This window comes from Nilaparvata lugens, chromosome 7 (genome assembly GCF_014356525.2).
Source record: "Nilaparvata lugens isolate BPH chromosome 7, ASM1435652v1, whole genome shotgun sequence".
In the NCBI taxonomy this organism is placed as follows: Eukaryota; Metazoa; Arthropoda; class Insecta; order Hemiptera; family Delphacidae; genus Nilaparvata; species Nilaparvata lugens.
In genome coordinates, this window is record NC_052510.1 from 1,302,956 (window position 1) to 1,328,492 (window position 25,537).

A 25,537-nucleotide genomic window follows, 5' to 3' on the forward strand; every position below is an offset into this window, starting at 1 on the left:
TCGAATACCCTCTAAGCTCTTTTTGCAGCTACTCTCCTTCTTGAGATTGATTTCAGGTTTTCAGGGAGCAGTATAGTAGAAAAAAAGACCTTGCATATGTTGGGGATCTGCTATATTTTCTTATTCGGAGTTGAGGTAGATTCAGGTTGTGTTTGCTTTCCAGGTTGTAGTTGTGAAGATCCGATCTCAGTGTGGGATTTGTTTCCTTTGCTTGCACTATTGATTCCAAGAGCAGTAATAGATCTCAGAAAACATTGGATTGACTCTTCATCCAGGGAGTAGAGAGCCAGACTCACAAGCTTCTCAAGAAGTGCCTTCTTGAAGATTTTTTCCTCCTGTTCACGGAAATACACCTGTTGTAAATCTTAAGTGCACGAACAGGGAAGCTATTATGAGATCGAGTCAGTCTGGCCTGAGGCAAATTGATGTCATTCCTCCTCCTTGTGTTGTGACTATGTGCATGTCCTCTCTGCTGAAAGGTATGATGTCCTCTCTGCTGAAAGGTATGATGTCCTCTTCTCAACAGTTACAGGGAACTAGAGAGATACTGGCTATAGACTGTCATAATCCTCAGCCTTCTAAAGATTGGCGCACAGTGCTCCAGCCGATGAGATGAGGTGATGATCCGGAGAACCTTCTTTTGCAGAAGCAAGATCCTCCTACAGCCTGCTGCATGACCCCAAAGCACTATGCCGTAATTGATATGGCTGTGGAAGAGGCCATGATATGCCGTAACCAGGTACTCCAAAGAGTACCTGAGCGATATGACTGTCACGATTTTGCTGCTCTTGAATAGGTCTCTGCAGTGTTCAATCCTATCCACTCCCAATACCAGAGATTCCAGAGAAATAGATGAGCCCATCAATATTAAATAAAAAACAATTTATTCAAGTATACACATTGAATAGTATGTAATTTATATTATAATTATTACTTGGAAGATCATGTTCAAATGACATTAATACAACTACACGTATAGCTTTTATGGGGTAAGCTACCTAAATTATTTAGTTTTAGCTTATAACTAAAATAGTTCTGTTAGTTATATTTTACAACTAAAATTGTCAACTATTAAAGTTCAATTTGCTCTCCTTGATTTTTGTAAATGTATAAACTGATCAAGTAACTACTTGTAACAATTTATTTTTGGAATATTATTTACCAACAAATAATGAACAACTATTCTTAATTTAAAGCTCTACTTTTTATGAATAAATAATTGAACTTTTGGATGGTTTACCATGTGCTTTGAAATGTCTTTAAACCTTACAGTCGACAAAAATTGACAAGGTTGCAAATATTTCTCATCTAAATTTATCATATCAATTAGTAGGTAGGTTGTAATTAAATTTAGTGTCCTAGAACCATTTTCAAGTGCAGATTAAATGTAGCACTGATAAAAGAGTTACAAATTCCGCATTTTCTTACAGTAGATTTGTGTGTCTTTTAATTTTGAAATTGATTCTTATTCTATTTTCTACAGATTTCTCAGGATTACGGTAATTTAAAATTCAATGAACACCATATTAAATACTGTTCGGTATGACTGAAAATACTAAAAATTTTATAAAATTAATAAGCATCACAAAGTTCATTCATTATGTTTTCATTACAATATTTTCCATCTTCAAACACATGGAATGCTTTACAAATAGTACCGAGGTATTCGATCAAATTATTGGTTTCTTCACTGCTATTAATGGATTCTTAACTCTTGAATTATTTTTTTCAAATTAGTTAAAAAATAGTGTCATCATAATACTGTACCGTACAGTTTTGAACTTCCAATAGGCCTTTACATCAATACGGTAGCTTGTAGCACTCTTTAAGGTTCAACTCTGTTCAACTCAGTTTGGTATACTGTAAGGGTAGGCCTAATCATACCTGACTAGCAATTAGGAGGAACCGGGTTCGATTCCCGGGCTAGCAAATAATTTTTGGCCAGTAGCTCTCATCGAATTTCCATCTAGCTGTTAACCCTGTTGTCAATATTTTATTTTATTCCATTTTATTTATTTTACAATATCTAAAATAAAATATTGACAACAGGGTTAACAGCTAGATGGAAATATTTGCAGTAGCAGAAATCTTCTGGGTGGTTTACAGCTTTTAATTTTGGATTTTCGTTTAATAATAATTATATATGTTATAACTAAGCAACCTTATGAATTTTCACTAGCCTCAAATATGTCATGACTTCAGAAATATTATTTATGACTGAATTACATGTGTAATTATATTTTTGTTTAGATCTTCTTACATTCTACTCACTATAGCTTCAAATGTGTCATGATTATAGTGGAGTCCACGTTATAATGGCAGTATTTGATTAACATTGGTGTTGCTATCCTTGTCTATCATTCAACAAAGCAGATAGCGCTATCTCTTTCTCGCTTGCCAGATCGGTTTTCAACAATATAGAAATATAATCTGGCAATGCAGAGAATCAGCAACGCTGTTGTTCTATCTTTTTCCACTGCCATTATAACTTGGACCTCAGTATAGTGAAATATTTATGTATAAATTACATGTTTAGTTGTGTGCTTTAGTTTAGTTTCAATAGTATTTTTCATTATTTTTACATCTTGGTGTTCTCTTCAGGTTCGGCATCGTCTGTATCTGGAGCGTCGACCGCCACTCCAGTAAACTTGATGTTCAAGTAATCGATTCCAGATTCTCCAGGACTGTCTGCTCCAGTCTGCTGTGTCTGATGGCTCACACTACCGCTGGATCTGGAATATTCATCCCAAATTGTCACAAATTATAGAATTTTGAATGTAAAAGACTAAGAAATTGTCAAAAAACCACTGATTTATTGATAATTAGAAAGACCGGTTTCGGTTATTACACCATTGTCAATCTCTGATAAACTAAAACTAAATACAAGGGCAGCAGAATTTATACTAGTAGGCGAGTACTGCTATTGGTCGAGGGCATGAACGCCCGCCATTGGCCTAGCTAGACAGTCTCCTCCCCCTCAACGGTGTGACAAAATGGCGGCTTAAGCAACAGAATCGCCATGATAATAAAATTTACTTTGAGTACAAAATAAGAACCAAGAAAACAAGTGTGAAAGATAATAAAACAAATATGTAAATGGAAAAACTATTGACTATAATGTATGCTTACAATTTTACGATAAAACTAAATTCGTAGTGTTGTACTGGTTGAAATGAATCTGGTCATTTAAACTATACTGGGAATTTTCCTTAATTACTCTTGCTATTTCTAAAGCCTCTAGAATATTGTTGTAATAAATAAATAAATAAATAAATAAATAAATAAATAAATAATATTCAAAGATTATAGAATTTATTCATTTATTTATTTAGTCATGCACAGTTATTACAAAGTCCAAATCAAAATGTAGGTTAAGCTACTATCACATATTAAAATACCAATTCACACTAATTTATACATAACAATTATTTATGTATGATTTATGGTTTGACACAGATACCATTAGCGGTTGGTATATCATGAGACAGGCAGAGATCGAGAACCCTGGAGGGGCCTGGAGACCTTGTTTCCAGAAAATTATTGCAGTGATTTATGTGAAGCTAAAGTGGAAATTAATTTACAGTACTGTTTAACAAGAATATTAACTTCTGTAGTAACTTATATGAACTCTAATTATTTGAACAAGGACTCTTCAAAATTGTACATATTATATCTCATTTTTTATGCAATATAACTTAATTCTGGAGATAATGAAGGATCTTTTTACTTCTTCATTATCTAATAACCACGCCAAAGAATTTCTATACGACAAGCAGAAATAAAATGATTATGATCACGTCAAAGGCGCTAGCAAATCATAGCATGTGTGAATGAGGCATAACTCCAAAATTACTAGATAGTAATATATGTGTCTTTCTTGTCATAATGCCTAGTCCACACTATCGCCAAGTCGCTGGCCGAGTGGCTTGTAAGCTTGGACACGTTGGACTTGCCATGCACACTGCAATGTGACCATTCGTGGATGCTCGGCTGGCCACTCGACAAGAAACGGATCGATGGCAAGCGAAGGCCAGTGAAGGCGAGCGCTGACAAACCAGCCATCCACACTCTCGTCATCATTTGTATGCATTGGGCGAGAGTATGGATGCGGCATAATAACTCTGGCTGGCCTTTGCTCGACAAAAACAGGAGCGATGGCAAGCGAAGGCCAGTGAAGGCGAGCGCAGGCAAACCAGCCATCCACACTTTCTTCATATTTGCATGCGTTGGGCGAGAGTGTGGATGCGGCATAACTCTGGCTGGCCTATGCTCGACAAAAATAGGAGCGATGGCAAGGGGAGGCCAGTGAAGGCGAGCGCTGGCAAACCAGCCATCCACACTCTTGTCATTATTTGTATGCGTTGGGCGAGAGTGTGGATGCGACATAACTCTACATAGATTACTCTACAAGGTTCCCTTTCTTTCTCTCCCTATCATTTTCGATGATGTACTTGTTGTATGAATCAATAAAGAATCATTGTATGCGTTGGGCGAGAGTGTGGATGCGACATAACTCTACATAGATTACTCTACAAGATTCCCTTTTTTTCTCTCCCTATCATTTTCGATGATGTACTTGTTGTATGAATCAATAAAGAATCAATCAATAAAGATCTGTATTTAGTACGTACCTCCTACGCCTGCGTTTCTCGGAATCATAGCTGGACTGGCGCCTGGTAGCGCCTGGTCAGGAAACGGCGCCGCCTGGTATCGGCCGCGGATGGCAGGAGGTCGAATAGTCCAGCCTGTACACCACCTCCCGATGGAAAATGTTGAAACACATGGCCGTCAGCGCCATGCCCCACAGGATGTACAGCGAGAAGAACCACACCGTTGTGGGGTCCCCTGAGCCCCCCGGATTGGGTGCAGGGGGTCTGGTGGACCCGCCTGGGGTCTGCGAGGCCCCTCCGCCGTCGACAAAGTTGATGGTGCTCAACGTCATGAAGCAGAAGAACACACCGTCAAGGTAGGACCAGTTCTTTTCCAGGAGGCAGACGATCACTGCTCCACAACAGATGTAGGCTATCATTACGCCGAAACATAGCACCTGTAATCAAAAATATAATCTGGAATAGAATAGAAGAAAAATACATATTCTATTTTATCTATACTCCCCTTCAACTCAAGTTTATTCATATTAAGGGATACTTCCTTTAGTTTTGAATGTAAACCTTTCTTTGTATTTATGTCGAAAGGAAATTCACTGATTTTGAATAGAATATAGGATTGAATGGGGAATAGGATATTTTTCCTAATAACAAAGCATTATATATATTATTATACACATGGCCCAGTCAATATACAATACCATTCAATTCAATTTCATTTATTGCCAATTAGAATATTCAAAACATATTACAAAATCTTTTATAATATGACGTATAATTAAAAATACAAATAAATAAGCATAATTATTCATACATATACTTGAATAAAATTAGAATAAAATATAAAATCTAGGCATCACCAGCAAAAAAAAAAATCTTTGCCCGCTGGTGAGAGTTGCAAAACAGTTGAAGAAAAACATTTAATATTTCGAAATAATGCAGGAAGTTAAAGTTAAATTCAACTAATAATTACAAAATTTTATAACAGCAAAATTATAAAAAATCAAACAAATATTGTGCAGAGAAAAGACTATAAAATAATCTAAATTAAATTGCTATATTTAAGGTAAAAAATATTCCCTCTTAATCCACTCATTGACGCTCTTTTTACTAATTTTGAAATCCGAGTCAAAAGGTATTTCATTGATCAGTTTACTGCTTGTGTAAATTAGCTGTCTTCTGATCAATGAAAGTTTAGTAGGATAAACTTGAAATTCCTCTGTTACACCCGGTCTGAAATGATAAGTATTCTTGATCAACTTTGGAAAGATATTTTTATTTTTTATCAAGTGTTTTATTTTATACCATTAAAATAAAAGATAGATCAGTGGAATATAATACAAAGACAAAACAATATAACTCACTTTTTGCTAATCTGACTGCTAGACGTTCTTTTTAATAGCAAAAATTGATTTAGGCTAATAATAAGAAGTTAGTGATGGAAAACAACATTGAAGAACAATATAACTCGTGAATTAAGCTATAATCTTACTGTAATACCGTGATTCATAAATTTTAAAATCCCCTTAATAGAATCTATATAATTATATAAAAGCGAAATGGCACTCACTCACTGACTGACTGACTCACTCATTCGCAGAACTAAAAATCTACCGGACCAAAAACGTTCAAATTTGGTAGGTATGTTCAGTTGGCTCTTTAGAGGCGCACTAAGAAATCTTTTGGCAATATTTCAACTCTAAGGGTGGTTTTTAAGGGTTTGAAGTTCGTCTTTTAGCATGTATATTCTTCTTCTTAGTCTCTTAATTATAATTATTGAAAAATGTCCATACCATATGTTAATATAGAACTATAATCTAGAGAGAGTACCTCTTCGAAACAGTTGTTAACTGGTAACTAAATTAATAATTTTGTCAGGTTGGCATTAAGTTGAGTTGACTTTGTTAGGTTGGCACCAAGTTGAAGATTGAAATGCATTTATCGCGAAAAAATTGATTGGGCACTGCTACTTCAATCAGAGCTATTCCTGGGAATATTATGTTACTAGCCGTCAGGCTCGCTTCGCTCGCCATATCCGTTTAGCCAGACGTTTAGTTTGGGCCCCCGACTGGATCGTCCTAACATATGATCGTCCTACAAATGAAAAATGCAGGCGAGCAAAGCGAGCCTGCTGATCTTATTCTTGGACGATCCAGTCGGGGGTCCAGGGGGCGGAGCCCCCTGGCTAGACGGATATGGCGAGCGAAGCGAGCCTGACGGGCTGACGGCTAGTTTATGTTTATAAATTTCTTAACCCAGTAGAAGGGGTTTCTCAAGAGGAATATCTACAAAATTTAAACATCATGTAATAGGAAGCCTCATCATTAGTTAAATTAGCTGCATGATAGTAGACTGGAGATATTACTAGTACAGTATTAAGCACATATTATTGGACTGTGTATATTCTAAATTAAAATGTAAGGCAGTTTAGGGCGAACGACTGTTGTTTTTACCTAAATTGTATATGTATATGAATGAATAAATAGAATTAATAATTTCCCTTATTAATCAGGAAGAGACCATTTTATTAAGTCTTCATTGTGATTCTATTTCTAAAAAGATTTCCAATTCTAATGAAACCCCGTTTTCATGTGGGATAAAAATGATAAGTTATTCAAGGGGACAGAAAAAACCATGATAAATTTTTCAAAAATTGATTGAATGATACATTGAATTTCAATCTTCTCCGTTAACAGTGTACAACAAATATATTTTTTTTCTTAATTTTTATAGCACCTAGTTGAAGACTAATAAGCCATTCTATTTTGACATAAATTGATAAGAATATTGTTTGTGAAGGTAAAACCCATTGGTTAGGCTCCTTGGTCAAGGATTGAATAAAGATTATTTTTAGCATAAAAGGATACAGTATTCTGCCTTTGCACTTCCAATTGAACACTTTAGCACTAAACAAATATATACATAAACAGTTTGAAGAAGGCTCCTTACATGGGCTAATGCCTCTGGTTGAGAAGCGAGTTGCTAATGATATACAGGCTATTATATGTACAAGAAGCATGTGCAGTATCGTGAAATACATAATAAAATAACACAAAAGATGCAAGCTTATTGATGAGAAAATGAAAAAGCAGAAAACGGTAATTCAAGAGTAAAATAACTGACAAGCTAAACAAATAACATTAAAACAGTACGGTACCGGCCAAACAATTAAGAAAATATTCAGCACTAGATATATTATCAAGTTATTGACAAAACACTTACCGTATTAAATGATTTAAACGAAACGACTATTGAAAACATATTTGAAAAGCCAGTAATATTAACAAAATTTTGTAAGCTATTGAGGAGTTTGTAAACCATTTGATATTAATAAGTTATTCATGGAAATAATGTTTGTGGAGAATCAATATTTAGGGTATTATACTAACCGTACTGAACGTGCCCTTGCTAGCCGCATGCACGCCTCCTGTGGGAGTACCCGCCGCAGTGTAGTGACTGCTGTTTATCGAAATCGACGGAGACTTGTGCAGGGCGTCGGAACAGTGCCTAGAATCGTTACCCCCATCTGCAGGGGTACCCGAGGCGCGTATATAGAAAGGCTCCAGACGTACAGGGGGCGGAGGCCGCGGTTTGGGGCGCCCCTGGCGAAAAAGGGCTATGACACACGTGGAGAGTAGCTGGCCGATACTGGACAGGTAGACTAGCATCAGTGGTATGCCGACGGCTGCATAGAGCATGGTTGCCGTTTTTCCCATCACTGTTTTCGGGCCTAGTTTTCCATAGCCTGCGTGAAAATTGATACAATTAAATAAATAAATAAATAATTTATCATATATTCATTCCCACAAGACAATAACTAAAATGAAAAAACAGCTTGCGCAAGTACAAAAAGATTCTTTCTTTGTGGATGCTAATTTTTGCATAAATAATGTACACTATAGCTTATATTTTTGTTTGCGAACTATGTTTTTGAATGGAAATAAATTAATTCTTCAATATTGTTTTTCGTCAGGAACTGCTAATTATTAAATCACTTTTTACTTTCCTTGCCCTATTACCATAGGTAAGGAAAGTATTGCTTTCCGAAAAAATTAAGGTACCTCAATTTCTGAATTTCTATACGTTTCAAGGTCCCCTGAGTCCAAAAAAGTGGTTTTTGGGCATTGGTCTGTATGTGTGTGTGTGTGTGTGTGTGTGTGGTGTGTGTGTGTGTGTGTGTGTGTGTGTGTGTGTGTGTGTGTGTGTGTGTGTGTGTGTGTATGAGTGTATGTGCGTCTGTGTACACGATATCTCATCTCCCAATTAACGGAATGACTTGAAATTTGGAACTTACACTATAAGGATCCGACACGAACAATTTCGATCAAATGCAATTCAAGATGGCGGCTGAAATGGCGAAAATTTTGTCAAAAACAGGGGTTTTCGCGATTTTCTCGAAAACGGCTCCAATGATTTTGATCAAATTCATACCTTAAAAAGACATTAATAAGCTCTACCAACTGCCACAAGTCCCATATCTGTAAAAATTCCAGGAGCTCCGCCCCATCTATGCAAAGTTTGATTTTAGATTCCCAATTATCAGGCTTCAGATACAATTCAAACAAAAAATTCCAAGTGGAAAATATTGAGCATGAAAATCTCTACAATTAATGTTCAGTAACATTTTCACCTAAAATTTAAAATAAGCTCGAAATTCGAGAAAATATTATTATTTCAATTGCAAACTGTTGGCAACTGTTGAATCATTCACTATGAAAAGATTGCAGACTTCATGTGTCCCCAGCGTTATTGTACTGTCACCAACTGGCTTAGATCTTAAAATAGTAGACTTGAGATGCGCGTTGATACTAGCGTCAGGTGATAAATTTTCATAACGGCAAGGAAAGTTGTGTGAGTGCTCCACACCAGATGTTTTGTTATTAAAAAGTTATAAAATAATTAACTCATACAATGACAGCAATAATATATTACATCACAATGAAATATATAAATTATAAGGAAATTCCTCTCTCTAATATTAATGAAAAACTTGTGAAAAGAAACCCTCTAATCAAGCACCACCGTTACTTAAACTTAACCACTCTGTACACTCTAGTATTCACACTTTCAAATTTTGCATTTTTCTATATTTCTCAAGTAAATTCATACTTTGGAGGGTTATAAGTTGAATAATAATACTAATAAATTTCCCTTCTTGACCAACACTTTACAACTATTAATATATTATGTGGAAATGGAATTGATAATATCATGATGGGGCATCAGTTAGAGAGAAATTCAGTTATATAATTAACAACATAATTGAAAACGACAGTAGATATTTCACATTTATAATTAGAATTGAAAACATTGTTTTATTTATTTATTTTACTTATATTAGGCCTACTGTCCTGGAATTAAATAAATAAAAGTGGAGTTGACAAATAATATAACCGTGTTTTCAATTATGAAGAAATTCCACAATATTAATGGCCCACATATTCAATAGGTATATATTATTAAGTTGGAGAGTAATATTATTTATTTATTTTATTATTGTTATTGTTTATAATTATAAATAATTGTCATTTATTTATTTATCATTCAGGATTACTCAACTATGATGCACTACACAAACTATATTAGTTTATTCTATTGTTCTAAATTATTGTACTTACTGATTTGCTCCTATAGTTCTTGTCTATAGGTTGTGAGTTTTATGAATGTATTCCATTTTCAATTTAAGGAATAATATTATTATTATTAAACGAAATTCCAATAAAATGCTGTGAATCACCCCGAAGACTTCTGCTACTGCAAATATTGGAAACAGGGTAAACAGCTAGAAGGAAATTCGATGAGCGCTACTATACAAAAATTATTTGTCAGCCAGGGAATTTTTGGTATCTATAATTTTGTATCTAATTTCCATCTATAGCTGTTCACCCTGTTGTCAATATTTGCAGTAGCAGAAGTCTTCGGGGTGATTCACAGCATTCAATAGGAATTTCGTTTAATAATAATAAAATTATTCATTAATTAGCAGCTTTCAATTTATTTCCATCTGTATTTAAGGAATGTTAGAAGAAAATGTGATAGAAGAACTCCTTATAACTATTTAAAAATCAGAAGCTGATTATTACCATAGAGAAACAATAGCGTAAGTAGATATCCCATGGTATAGGGCGTTTATGTGGAAACTTTTACTGTTATCTCAAGCCGATCACTGTCGATTATTGTCGATTTTTACTGTTTTGACCGGGTAAGAGTGTATGAACGGCACAATATGAGAGACTACAAGCGTCATAAAGCTTCACGGGAAAGAACTACGTGGACTATAGGCTTCAGATAACAGTAAAAGTTGCGACATAAACGCCCTATACCATGGGATATCTATTCATGCTATTGTTTCTCTATGTTATTACCTACTGACTATTCATTATCACTGTTAGCATATCTCTCACCCTCCAACTCTTTTAAGAAATTATTCATTACATTATTTACAAACCTGAATTGAGTAATTTATAGAACTGAAAATAATCCAATTCACCTGTAATAGTGAGTATTTAGGATTTTCGTTAAATAATAATCACCTATATATTAATTAGCATTTGAATAAATGCATTCTCCATTTAATTTCATCTGTAAACTGGTTGGCCGCTATGGCTTCATATAAAATGAGCGCTGCTATCCAGAGATTGTCAGTTTGGTGTAAGGGTAAGCATTCCTGACTAGCAATTGGGAGGTACCGGGTTCGATTCCCGGGCTGGCAAATAATTTTTGGATAGTAGTTCTCATCGAATTTCCATCTAGCTGTTAACCCTGTTGTCAATGTCTGCAGTTGCAGAAGTCTTCGGGGTGATTTGCAGCATTTATTTAGGATTTTCGTTAAATAATAATTATATATTAATTAGCATCTGAATAAATGCATTATCCATTTAATCTATATATAAAAGCGAAATGGCACTCACTCACTGACTGACTGACTGACTCACTCACTCACTCACTCACTCACTCACTCACTCACTCACTCACTCACTCACTCACTCACTCACTCACTCGCATAACCAAAAATCTACCGGACCAAAAACGTTCAAATTTGGTAGGTATGTTCAGTTGGCCCTTTAGAGGCGCACTAAGAAATCTTTTGGCAATATTTTAACTCTAAGGGTTGTTTTTAAGGGTTTAAAGTTCGTCTTTTAGCAAGTATATTCTTCTTCTCCCAATCTCTTAATTATAATTGAAATGTCCATATCATATGTTACTATAGAACTATAATCTAGATAGAGTACCTCTTCGAAACAGTTGTTAACTGGCAACTAAATTAATAATTTTGTCAGGTTGGCATTAAGTTGAGTTGACTTTTTTAGGTTGGCACCAAGTTGAAGATTTAAATGCATTTATCGCGGAAAAATTGATTGGACACTGCTACTTCAATCCTGGGAATATATTATTACTAGCCGTCAGGCTCTCTTCGCTCGCCATATCCGTTTAGCCAGACGTTTAGTCTGGACCCCCGACTGGATTGTTCTAGCATATGATAAAAATGCTCAAACGAAAAATGCAGGCGAGCGAAGCGAGCCTGCTGATGTCATTCTTGGACGATCCAGTCGGGGGTCCAGGGGGCGGAGCCCCCTGGCTAGACGGATACGGCGAGCGAAGCGAGCCTGACGGCTAGTTCCATTTATAAAGTGAGTATAGTGATGGAATACAGCAACCCAGAATCTAGATCCCACTGAGAATCTGCATATTGTCTTGATCACTGTTAATATTTTTCTCATTATCCAACTCTTTGAAGAAGCCATTTATTATTCGACTACAAACCTGAATTAATTAATTTATGAGCTAGAAAATAATCCAATTTACCTGTAGTAGTGAGTATAGTGATGGAATACAGCAACCCAGAGGCGAGGTCCCACTGAGACGCAGCACTGTCTTGGTCGGAGTTGGCGTTGCTTTCATCCTCCAACTCCTTGGCCAACTCGTGAGCCAGCTGCTCCTGGAAACGGGCGATCTCCAGGGCTGCCAACCGGGTCCAGTTCTCGCGGTAAAGGATGTTCAGGTTGACGGTGATCTCCCAGATGTTCTCCACCGCTTTGTTGCGCAGGTTGTCACCAAAGTCTACCGGCCATTCGTGCGGTTTCTCGGGCGTCTGGTGATGAACATAATTCAATGGTTGTTGACAATAAATACACTAATATCATAGAGAAACAATAGCGTAAGTGAAACAATAGCGAAAAACAATAGAGAAACAAGAGAAACAATACAGCAACAATAGAGAAACAAGAGAAACAATAGCGTAACTTTCTCTATGCTAATATTAAAGAACGAATTCACCAAAACGTAATCTTGGGCATCAGTTGATTCTAAATGGACAAGAAATCGTATCACAAAACCAATTCACAATCATCTGACTTAGAACCAACAGCCGCTAAAACCAAGTTTTTGTTTTTGGTGAATTTGGGCCTTAGTGCCGTTTGCGAAGTTTGAAGATGATGAAGAAGGAGCGATTATGATGAATCTAGAAGAATTAGAAGAAGTAAAAGATGGAGATGAAGAAAGAGATAGATAAATAGATGTCTTTCATTTTTACTTTATAACATTACAAAAAGTGATGTGGGCGAAGTTGAGGCAATAAGAGCCCTCGAAAAGAGAAGAGAGAAATGGAGAAGAGGAGGAAAACGATGTAGAAGAGGAAGAAGAAGAGAAGAAGAAGAAGAAGAAGAAGAAGAAGAAGAAGAAGAAGAAGAAGAAGAAGAAGAAGAAGAAGAAGAAGAAGAAGAAGAAGAAGAAGAAGAAGAAGAAGAAGAAGAAGAAGAGAAGAAGAAGAAGAAGAAGAAGAAGAAGAAGAAGAAGAAGAAGAAGAAGAAGAAGAAGAAGAAGGAGGAAAGAGAAGAAGAATGAGGAAAAAGTACAGGAAGGAGAAGCAGGGGAGGAGAAGAATAAAAAGAAGAGGATGGAGGAGAAGGAGGTAGTAGTAAGAGGAAGAGAGGAAGAAGAAAATGAAAAAGAAGTAGAAGAAGAGGAAAAAGAAGCCAGTCGTGCGATTTCTCTGGCGTCTGGTGATGGACACAATATTCGATGGTTATTGACAATAAATACACTAATATTTAGTACCGTTTGCAAAGTTTGAGAATGATGGAGAAGGAGGAGATTAAGAGGAAGAAGAAGAAGAAGAAGAAGAGGACTATGAAGAAAAAGAAGAAAAAGAAGAGACAATGGAGAAGAGGAAGAATACGTTGAAGAAGAGGAGGAAAACGATGAAGAAGAATATGAAAAGAAGGAGGAAAGAGAAGAAGAAGAAGAAGAAGAAGAAGAATGAGGAAAAAGTACAAGAAGGAGAAGAAGAAGAACAACAACAACAAGAAGAGGAAAGGAAAGGAGGAGGAGTAGTAGTAAGAGGAAGAGAAGAAATAGAAGAAGAGGAAAAAGAAGAAGGTCGGGAAGAAGATGATGAGATGAGGAAAAGAAGATAAAGAAAGAGAAAGAGAAGAAGAGCATTTGTGGAAGGAGTTGGGGATGTGGAGGAGAAGGTGGGGAATGAGGTGAAGAATTAGGTGGAGGAGGAGGAGGATTGGGTAGTGAAGAAGGAAGTAAGGAGGGAGAAGAAGAGAAGGTAGTGGAGGAGGAGATGGAGGAGAGGAGCAGGTGTTGTTGGAGGAGAAATGGGTAAGGAAGAAGGAGGGGAGAAGGAGAAGGAGGAAAAGAAGGAGGAGATGGAGAAGGAGAAGGAGGAGAAGAAGGAGGTGATGGAGAAGCTAAGATGATAAGACGAATTTTTGACAATTTTTCTGTTGTAAAGAAGCGTAAGAAGAACAAGATCTGTAGTATGAGAAGTAAATGGAGAAAACTTTTTTTATATTATTCAACAATTTCCTAGTTATTTTCTAGTTTTAGGTGGGCTCCTTACCTTAGGCAGCGGTGTCCTAACTAGTGCAAAATTGCCGTCTCCCTCGATTTGCACAAAGAGCACTGCTCCAAGGAATGTGTAACCGATAAGGCCGACACACACCGCCACACTGTTCAGACAGCCGTTGACAAGCTTGCGACGTCGCAGGCGTGCACCCGCCGTACTGGAGTCCGCGGCTCCACCAGCTTTGTCGCCGCACATGCAGAAACAGCACATGCGGTTTTTGGCGGCGACCGGCTGATGTGAACCGGCCTTTTTCACCTCGACGCCCATCATACACGCGGGGGGAGGTACTGACAACTTTTCTTGTGGCATCTTTCAAGGTCTGAAAGTGATAGAAAATCGTGGAAATCTAGTCTAAAACGGCCAATGAGCAATATATTTTCCAAATATAATTATAGAAAATCCAACAATATAATATACTGATTTCTATTTTCAATGCTTTAGTGAGGTCCACGTTTATAATGGCAGTGGAGAAAGATAGGAGAACAACGTTGCCAATCCTCTGTCTTGTCAATGCCTTATTCTATAGACGGTAGCTGATACAGGTTTATTGATGTCATATCAACTGTTCATTCTCGTTTAAAATAATCAATCATATTTTATTAAGCAAGAAATTATATTTTTCAATAATTGTATAATGAATTTACATAATTAATATGAAATATTTTGTTAATAGATCATTAAATTCATCATTGTTGAAAGACGTTCTGGCAACAGAGCAAAGCGAGAAAGAGATAGCGCTATCCGCTATGTTGAATAATAGACAAGGATAGCAATACCATTGTTAATCAAACACTGCCACTATAACGTGGACCTCACTATAGGAAGTATATTGTGAATTTATTCTATTGATAATATCAAAGAATAATATGAAGAAGTCATCTTTATAAGCCATTCATCTGATATATTAAAAAAATAAATTATTTTTATGATACCGGTTTATTATTATATTATTAATGCTGATCTCCATAGCTGAACACTTTATAATAACTTTGAACGTTTTTTTTAAATTTATCTTTACCGACGGATTCTAGGCATATAATATTGACAATACATTAGTATTACAGTTGATGAATCAAAACTCTTATTAGAAAATTAATGAAGAAATAAATGTCTAAAACGACTCTCTATTCAAATATTATTTAAATGCTCTTCTTTTCTTGCTCGAAAAATTAATCTATCTACTATAATTAAAGCAGCAAATATAGACTACTTAATTCCTTATACCTCGTCATTTTATATAATTATGGCTTTTACAATTTACAAAACTTTTACAAGATAGAGCTCCAAAATAAAAGTTACTTTCTTAAATTCGAAGAAAGGTGTTAAAAAAAAATCAAAATTCAAGGAGGACAAATATATTATGATGAGGTATGTTCAGCTTAGAATCAGGTTCAATAAAAATATATATTACCTTGTATAGTATGTAATCCATCACTCTGCCTCACATTTTAGATTGAATGGGCCTTTTCCACCAGATTTAATTATCAGAAATAGTATTTCAATTGGGATTTGAGCATTATTTACGGTATAGGAGCGTATTTAGGGCATGCAAACACCTGTGCTCTCGGGGGAAGGGTAAGGGCGCTGTATATTGAACTCCCCGGGAAACCCTCACTATCGATCCCTTCAGATACCGCCATCTTGATTTTCCAACAGAAAAAAAACTAATCTAGTTTCACCTTTTTACTTAAAACATAACAATCTAGAGTGAAATTCGTGAATTAGAGAAGAGAAACACATTATTTATTGATTTTTCCCAATGAAAAATGAGTTTTCCATAGCCTGGAGCAACTGAAAAAAGGCAACTCTTTATTCGAGCAATTTTTAACTTTAAAATGCTTTCCAATGCCATTGACTGTCAACGCCATCTTGGATGGAGATTTGAGAGGCAGTGAGATGCAGCTGTTTCAGATTTTTAGGTTAGAGATTCAAAAGAATCGTGATTTTGTAGTTTTTATCACAATATTATTCAAGTTTAATAGTGTTTTATATGCTAATTACCTGAACTTTGAACTATTATAATTGTTTGAGTTATTCGGCACAGGTTTCTGAGTAATTTTCCATTCAGTTTTTCATTGTAAACGGACTATTAGACACCGAAAAAATGTTGAAAAATATTGTCGGTCTTGTATCGGGTGGTGCTTCTGGACTAGGAAAAGCTACAGTGGAAAGAATCATCTCTCAAGGAGGTAAAGCTATTCTCTGTGATCTTCCCACATCTCAAGGAGCTCAAGTTGCCCAAGAACTCGGTAATAACGTAATTTTCTGTCCCGTGAACGTTACCAGTACAGAGGAAGTTCAAAACGCAGTCAACCTAACAAAGGAGAAGTTTGGAAAACTAAATTTGTTAGTAAACTGCGCCGGTGTTGGAGTAGCATTTAAAACCTACAACTTCAACAAGAAGGTTCCCCACAGTTTGGAAGATTTTTCACGACTTATGAATGTTAATGTGACCGGTACTTTCAATGTTATACGTTTAGCGGTGGGATTAATGGGTGAAAACGAACCGAACCAAGATGGCTGCCGCGGTGTCATCGTAAATACCTCCAGCATCGCAGCGTTCGATGGACAGATTGGGCAAGTAGCTTATGCTGCAACCAAAGGTGCAATTGCTAGTATGACTCTTCCCTTGGCTAGAGACTTTTCCACGCAGGGAATCAGGGTTTGCACCATTGCTCCCGGGCTATTTGACACACCTCTGCTGTCCTCACTTCCTGATAAAGTCAAGGCATATCTGCACAAATGTGTTCCACATCCTCAAAGATTTGGCAAGCCTGAAGAGTTTGCTATGCTGGTGCAATCGATAGTTGAGAATCCAATGTTGAATGGTGAGATCATCAGGTTAGATGGGGCCCTCAGAATGCAGCCTTAATTCAACCTACCAAATATTGAATTTTTTAGATGAACTTAGCTTAAATAGAAGAAAACTAAAAAAAGGTGTTACTGATGAACTATACACAAATTGTAATTAATGTACGCTTCTCTCTAATTTGCTATATGTACTCTACCCAAGATTTACTTGAATTCATCATAATTTAGTTGATTGAAGAAGGGTACCATAGTAATTATCTTTATTTGAATGGGTACTCTACCCAGGACTTACTTAATTTCTTCATAATTTAGTTGATTGAATTAGGGAGGGTAAAATGGTAATTATTTCTGAGTGAAAATGTTTATCACATACCAATAAACTTTATATTGTTTATAGAAAATTGATTATTTTTTTTGCACTACCAATCTTTTCCTTGTAGGCTATAGTATTCTATAATTTCACTTCTTATTGTAATAGGATGAAGAAAAGTAGCTGTATTTATAAAACATTTTTTGATTACCCTAGAGCTGGATTCTCGCATACAGTGACAGTGAATAAAGTGACCGGTACAGTAAGAATATTATTTCCATACGTTCAAATGGGACTATTCATACACGCTCGGCCGTGCTGAGTGAAAATAGTCCAATTAAAACTCATGGAAATACTATTTTCACTTTGCCGTCAACTTCCACTGATATGTGGAAATCCAGCTTTATAAGGAGATCAAATAACGTTAACAATTCTACAATCCTTGGACTAAGGTGAAGAAACCGGAAGACTCTTGAGAACGTACTTAGCAAAGCACGTTGTGGTTATTTTTGTTTATCAAACAAAACTATGACGATTCCCGCAGCCCTGGCTGCTGGTGACGACCACATAAGTATCAAAGTAAGTAAGCAACTAATCAAGGTACTCTACTTGAATAATCAGTTCTGATTGGTACACTAAAGCGTGCTTGTCTAACAATGTTCAATAATCGTTTACAAATACGACCCTAATTCCGCATCCACACTCTCGCCAAGTGTGTACAAATGACGACTAGCGCGAGAGTGTGGATGGCTGGTTTGTCAGCGCTTGCCTTCACTGGCCTTCGCTCCGATTTTTGTCGAGCGAAGGCGAGTGGCCAGCCGAGCATCTACAAATGGTCACATTGCAGTGGCCAAGCTTTCAAGCCACTTGGACAGTAACTTGACGATAGTGTGGACTAGGCATTAGGCCAAGCTTAAGCTCAGTAAGTAGCTAGAAACTCAGTTCTGTCTTTGTCAAATCCACATTTTTTAAATTCCCCTACAAGACTGCAGTTTTTTGTTGAATCAAACACACCTTCTGCAGTACTAATGTGGATTTGACAAAAATAAACCATTTTTCAGTTGTGGGGAAGTCCTAGGGCCGGTTCCCGAGCTCGGGATCTATGTGCCGGTTTCCGAGCTCGGGATTTAGCAAAGTCCTAGACTTTAAACAGCTGGAGTCAGAAAATTGGTTTTCCAAAACGGGGCGTAATCGCAGTCATTCGAATAGTCACGTTTGAATTAAATTTCGAAAAACTAGAAAATTGAACACAAAATAAAATAAAGAGAAAATAGTGTAAAGTTTCAGCTATTTTGAATTATTTAGGAATGTCTAATTTCGTCAAGGAAAAAATTTCCAATTATAGAAATGAGAAAATAAAAACTACGACTACTGTTATAAAAGCTGCGACTATGCCCCGTTTTGGAAAGCCAATTTTCTGACTCCAGAGTTTAGAGCCAAAGTCTAGAACTTAGCTAAATCCCGAGCTCGGAAACCGGCCCTGTAAGTTCTGGACTTAAAGAGTCCAGCACTAAAATAAGCGCTCGGGTCTAAATCGACTTTCTGAGTCACGATTTTATCTTCTAAACTCCAGAGTCTATTTAAGTCCTCGACTACGTTAACGCTCTGACTCTGGAAGCCAATTTTCTGACTCCAGAGTTTTAAGCCAAAGTCTAGAACTTAGCTATATCCCAAGCTCGGAAACCGGCCCCTAATATCAATGCATATGAAACAGATTTTATCAAATTGATAGTACATTACCAATAATTATTATAATCACTTTTAAATACTCAAATTACAACAGATCTGACTGCTATATCGTGATTCAAGCATTTAAAAGTGATTATTAACAAGCAGTTTGTAATGGAAAGAAAAATTGAAGAGAATTATTATAATTAAAATAATAAAACGTTGGTGTTGTTAAAACCACTATAGTGAGGTCCACTTTATAATGGCAGTGGATGAAGATAGAAGAATAGCGATGCCGATTCTCTACATTAATTAATTATATTTCTATACTGTCAAAAACATAATTGGTATCGTTGTGGACCTAGAAAAGGATAGTACCACCGGCTTTGTCGAATGATAGACAACGATAGCAAAACCAAAGTTGATGAAATACTGTCATTATAACGTGGACCTCACTATATATAATTATTTGTTCAAAAACAATTCAAAATATAGAACCAGGATTCATGACAACACCTGCCACATCTCAGCTGAACTGAACTGGTTCTGTAATATCATAGAGAAACAATAGCGTAAGTAGATATCCCATGGTATAGGGAATTTATGTCGCAATTTTTACTGTTATCTCAAGCTGATTACTGTCGATTGTTGTCGATTTTTACTGTTTTGACCGGGTAAGAGTGTATAAAAGGCACAATATGAGAGACTACCAGCGACATAAAGCTTCACAGGAAAGAACTACGTGGACTATCATCTTGAGATAACAGTAAAAGTTGCGACATAAACGCCCTATACCATGGGATATCTACTTATGCTATTGTTTCTCTATGGTAATATTTAAATTGGCTTTGAACAGATATAGTGGTATTGACAACATCAACGTTTAATTCTTTCAATTATGACAATTATTATTCTCATTCTTTCAATTATAACATCTTTTTCATACAAACTATTATATATTCGGGTAAATAAAACTATAGTGAGGTTCACGTTATAATGGCAGTGTTTGATTAGCAATGGTATTGCTATCCTTGTCTATCATTCAAAGCGGATAGCTCTCTTTCTCGCTTTACTCTGTTGCAAGATCGTCTTTGAACAATGTAGAATTGATAATTAATTAACAAAATATTTCATCTTAATTATGACAAATATAATTTCTTGGTTAATCAAATATAATTGATTATTTTAAACTAGGATGAACAGAGTTGATATTACATCAATAAACCTGTATCAGCTACCGTCTATAGAAGGCATTGACAAGACAGAGGCAACGTTTTTCTCCTATCTTTCTCCACTGCCATTATAACGTGGACCTCACTATATTCAAACTGACTGAACAAATAAAGTGGTATTGACAACAACGTCTTATTCTTTCAATTTTGAAGAAATACCACAAAATCTCTTATCATACAACTAAACTATTATATTGAATGAAAAAGACTAAGGAATTGTCAAAAACCACAGATTTATTGATACTTTAGAAAGACCGGTTTCGGTTATTACACCATTGTCAATCTCTGATAAACAGAGATTCAGTTTGACGGTCTTTCTAAGTATCAATAAATCTTTGGTTTTTGACAATTTCTTAGTCTTTTTCATTCAATATGAATAATTACCACAATATCAACTTCTCAACTAAGCAAAAAGTGAAACTATTATATATTCAGGTAAATAAAACTAGTGAAATCTAGCTGAAATTTTATTCAATACGGTATTTTACATTTGCTTTCTCTCAGCCTTTTCCGAATCCATCACAATGGCAGTGACTTGTGGTTATCAAGAACATGAAGAAAAATTAATCGTTGTTACACATTTACATTATAGAATTTGACAAAGCGTACAAATTAATAGAAATAGATAATCACAATATAATATCTATTGAAAATACACTCTTTCCAATTCTGAATCGGTCCATCAAGTATTGTAACATTGAAATGTGTTTTAACACTCACACAAATAAAATAGCTGAAGAGAAGGTGACTAATTCAAATCAAGGTGGCAGTTCGTAGAGGATGACGTACTACATGCAACGGAAATACGGAGGCCTGACGCAAGGAAAATCTTAAGGAATATATAAATTAATATTATTTAACGAAAATCCGAAATAAATGCTGTAAATCACCCCGAAGACTTCTGCAACTGCAGACATTGACAACAGGGTTAACAGCTAGATGGAAATTCGATGAGAACTACTATCCAAAAATTATTTGCCAGCCCGGGAATCGAACCCGGTACCTCCCAATTGCTAGTCAGGAATGCTTACCCTTACACCAAACTGACAATAAGCATTAATTAGAATTTGAATAAATGCATTCTCTATTTAATTCCATCTGTAAAAATTTTAAGGTGTAATGGAAAAATTCATGGATTTGTTCATCTATTTTAATACCAATTAATGAAATTTTAATTTGTGTTTTCATTAAATTCATGAAGATTTTTCATCCAAGTTCATCAGATTTCTCTTGTGGCAAACCTCTAGATTTACCGTAGCGTGTGAAGTTGTTTAAAGGTCTGTATAATTAAGTATAGATTTGTCTAGCTATAGGTCCCCTATAACACACAATCATACATTTCATCGAATATATATGTTCAAAACCATAAAAAATGTGTATCCAAGATCTGATTTTATACTAGTCCACGTTATAATGGCATAGGAGAAAGATAGAACAACGTTGCCGATCCTCTGTCTCGTCAATGCCTTCTATAGACGGTAGCTGATACATGCTTATTGATGTAATATTAACCGTTTAAAATAATCAATTATATTTTATTAAGCAATAAATTATATTTTTTAACAATTATCAAGATGATGTATTCTGTAAATTGACTAATAATTCTACATCGTTGAAAGAAGATCTGGCAACAGAACAAAGCGAGAAAGAGATAGTGCTATCCGCTTTGTTGAATGATAGACAAGGATAGCAATACCGTTGCTTATCAAACACTGCCATTATAACGTGGACCTCACTATAGTCTATCAAATATTTTATAAAAGACGACCTTTCACCATTATACAATATAGAATAATAGACTATTCTATTTTTTGATGAAATATAGTATAGTGTGATGGAATATGGGACCCTTAGAAAAACTTATAAATTTCACTCATATTTAAGGTTCTCGTTGCAGGTACATTTGAATCAATGTTTCATAATTAAAGTTACACTGAACAGAACCTAATATTTTCTAAATTATTTGAATCAAACTACATTGAAACAAGTCCTAATTTCCAATAAATCTCTGCTCTGCTAGGCAGGAAGAGAATAACGTTAAATCTTATGCGAGTGTTCATACATGGCAGACTTTAAATATGTGTGAACAGTCCCATAATAATCAACGAATTTTCTACTAGAGTAGAAATTATTATAAAACAAGGCTTTATAATGGTTTAAAATCAGTGTTTTCTTGTAAAAATAATAAATTAATTAATCACCTTCTCTTCAGTTGTGGCTTCTCCACTCAAGATAAAATAATGAGACAATTTTAATCAATCTTATCTAGGCTATACAATTTCACATACTTTTTCCAATCATCCAATACATATTTCAAATACACTTGAAAAACTCAAAATATCTACATTTTTACTGTACGTTTATCATGGAAACTTTGATGACCTCTAGAGTGAATTAAGTGGTTTCCGATCTCAGTTTAAACAGGAAACTGATCAAAATTAAATTTGGATATTTTTAGAAATTCAATCTAAAGCCAACAATCTTCCTTCCTATGATAAACGCCAGTATTTGAAACACATTTCACGAAATTTTCCCTTTTGTAATTCAAGAAACTCGTTAAATTATACTTAAAATAATATATTAAGACATGAACCAAATAATAGCAATATTCAGACTTTTCAATAATAATAGGTGATAAAGTTAAGACCTCCTGCACACTAGACAATTAACTATTTTTGCAGCCTACACATAGACTCAAAATTGAGAAAGTGTCCAAGGGCCTTAAACTTTGAGAACGCTACTCAGGGCTTACTTCAATAAAGTCTGACAGACGTTTATCAGTTTTTAATTTGGCAAGGTTTCAACAAATATTGCCAGTGCATACAAGTATTTTAAAAATAAAAATGAACCTAAAGACAAACTGAATCGAAGGTAGTCTAGAATGTGCTAAAACACTTTGTTGCACAAAAGCCGGTTAAATTCTAATCGTGTTTAATTCCATGAGAACCAATCAGAGAAGGCGTTTTTGAAAAGACGGTTTCTCTGATTGGATCTTGTGGGATTAATCACGGTTAAAATTTAACCGGCATTTGTGCAACCGGCACCTAGCACTGAAGTTCATAGTAATGCTAAAGCACGATTAAAGCACTGTTGTTGGTATATATTTTTATCATTGGACTCGAGTATGACAGTATTACAGATGTACCTACCAAAATATTGTTATATCAAGTCATATTTTTATATTTTTTTGGAAATCAGACTTCAGTCAGGAAAGCCTTAAGTAGCGTTCTAATAGCTTCAAGTAAGGTAAGTTATACATTATATATATAATACACAACTTTTTTGAAAATGGAATGACAACAAATCTGAACACTTAACACTGATACAAAGAAGCATAAAATGTCAAGAGGATTGTACCAATTTATTGGAATATTTAAAAAAATTGAACTATTATCAGTGTCATATCAACAGGTAAAGTCACTAGTGTTATCTAGAATGAATTACACTATTAATGACTATTCATTGTTCTGAAATTCCACCAATAAGAATAGTATTTATTCAACAACAAGAAGTACGAGACTTTTCTAAATGAATGACCTCAAATGAAATAATTTATTATGAGAGTTTTGAACCTAACAATAACAAATCATGTCAGTTACTAGATTACTAAACAAATACCCAAGTTTATTATAATTCATAATATTTTCTATAATATAATAAAGGAAAGAATTGGCTTGTACACGTCTGGGATAGGAAATTCACGAATGACGCATCATCACGTCAGAACTACTGGACTGATCAACTTGAAATTTTGCAAATAGATTCTTAACCAGGGATGATTATAGGCCTATTTTAAATTCTCCAAGATTTCAGTAGATCAAATTTTCATTCAATTAGACCCATGCGGTGCACGGGTTACAACTAGTAGACCCATGCGGTGCACGGGTTACAACTAGTAATCAATAAATCTTTTTGAAATTTTGCATTATTTCATTAACAATCTATATTTAAGAATGCAGTAGTAACAATATGGTTTTATTAATTATAAATAGTTTAGATTTAGAATATCAGAAAATATAGTAGAAAGAAATGGAATAGAATAGAGAAAGACAGAAGTTAAAAAATCGTCTACTTTAAAAAATTCTACTAGTCTAGTACAGTAGTAGAATTTTATAAATAAAAATATAAAATAGAACTTCCTGGATATTTTAGAAATTATTCTGAAAATCCATTGAAATAATATTCCAATAAACCAGTATTAAATCCTCTTGTTGAAATTATAAAACTCTACTAAACATATTCACCCTGCCATACCACGTTGAAATTATAGAACTCTAGTAAACATATGTACCATGCCACACCGAAATAGTTTACAAATGACCGATCATTATACACACACTGGCCACTTAAAATTCGTCTATTTTTTCCTATTACATTAATACATTCAATCCTATACCTAACATTTGTTGTACTATTTCTCCATCAGGGTTAACTCTGGATTTTTTGACAAAATTCTTATCATTAATTAACTAATGAGAACGAACAATACAGATTGACAAAATATATATAGTATTGAAAGTTTACGTACATCGATACTAAAGAAACATATACCGGTGAAACATTGGTGGGTTTCACTTTGAACTGGCAGTATGTCTTATGAATAACACTGCAATGCAACCAATTAAATCAATACTGACTGCTTCAAGTGAGACCCACTATAGATATATAGACACTGTCACACACAATATAAGATGATAAAATTAGGGTAAGTATAATACAATATCTATTAATAAGTATCTACAGTGGATGAAATTTAATCAAATAAAGAGTGTGGACATAGTTTTCTATGAAAATTAACACAGATAACTTTGAAAAACCCATAGAAAATCCATAAACAGAGACAATTTTTGCACATTTAGATGAAATAAAAGAGTGTGGACGTAATTTTTCAAGTTAATCTATGAAAATTAACATAGAAAACCCATAGAAATTCCATAAACCGATACAATTTTTGCATATTTAAATGAAATAAGAGTGTGGACGTAAGTTTCTAAGTTAATCTATGAAAATTAACATAGAAAACTTTGAAAACCCATAGAAATATAATTCCATA

General features: G+C 35.0%; 2 protein-coding genes across 2 annotated transcripts; one reads left to right on the forward strand and one right to left on the reverse strand.

The window, feature by feature from the left end:
- Positions 1-861: 861 nt before the first annotated feature.
- Positions 862-16,056, reverse strand: LOC111049762 (TWiK family of potassium channels protein 7). Its single transcript, XM_022335923.2, has 6 exons — positions 15,875-16,056; positions 14,458-14,782; positions 12,414-12,699; positions 7,997-8,352; positions 4,632-5,047; positions 862-2,732 (listed from the first exon to the last, which is right to left on the reverse strand). The coding sequence occupies exons 2-5, from the start codon at positions 14,770-14,772 to the stop codon at positions 4,688-4,690; spliced, it is 1,317 nt and encodes a 438-aa protein (XP_022191615.2). The 5' UTR covers positions 14,773-14,782; positions 15,875-16,056; the 3' UTR covers positions 862-2,732; positions 4,632-4,687.
- A 295-nt stretch (positions 16,057-16,351) lies between these two features.
- On the forward strand, positions 16,352-17,675 carry LOC111049763 (3-hydroxyacyl-CoA dehydrogenase type-2). The gene has a single exon (XM_022335924.2). The coding sequence runs from the start codon at positions 16,568-16,570 to the stop codon at positions 17,333-17,335; it is 768 nt and encodes a 255-aa protein (XP_022191616.2). The 5' UTR covers positions 16,352-16,567; the 3' UTR covers positions 17,336-17,675.
- Positions 17,676-25,537: the final 7,862 nt, after the last annotated feature.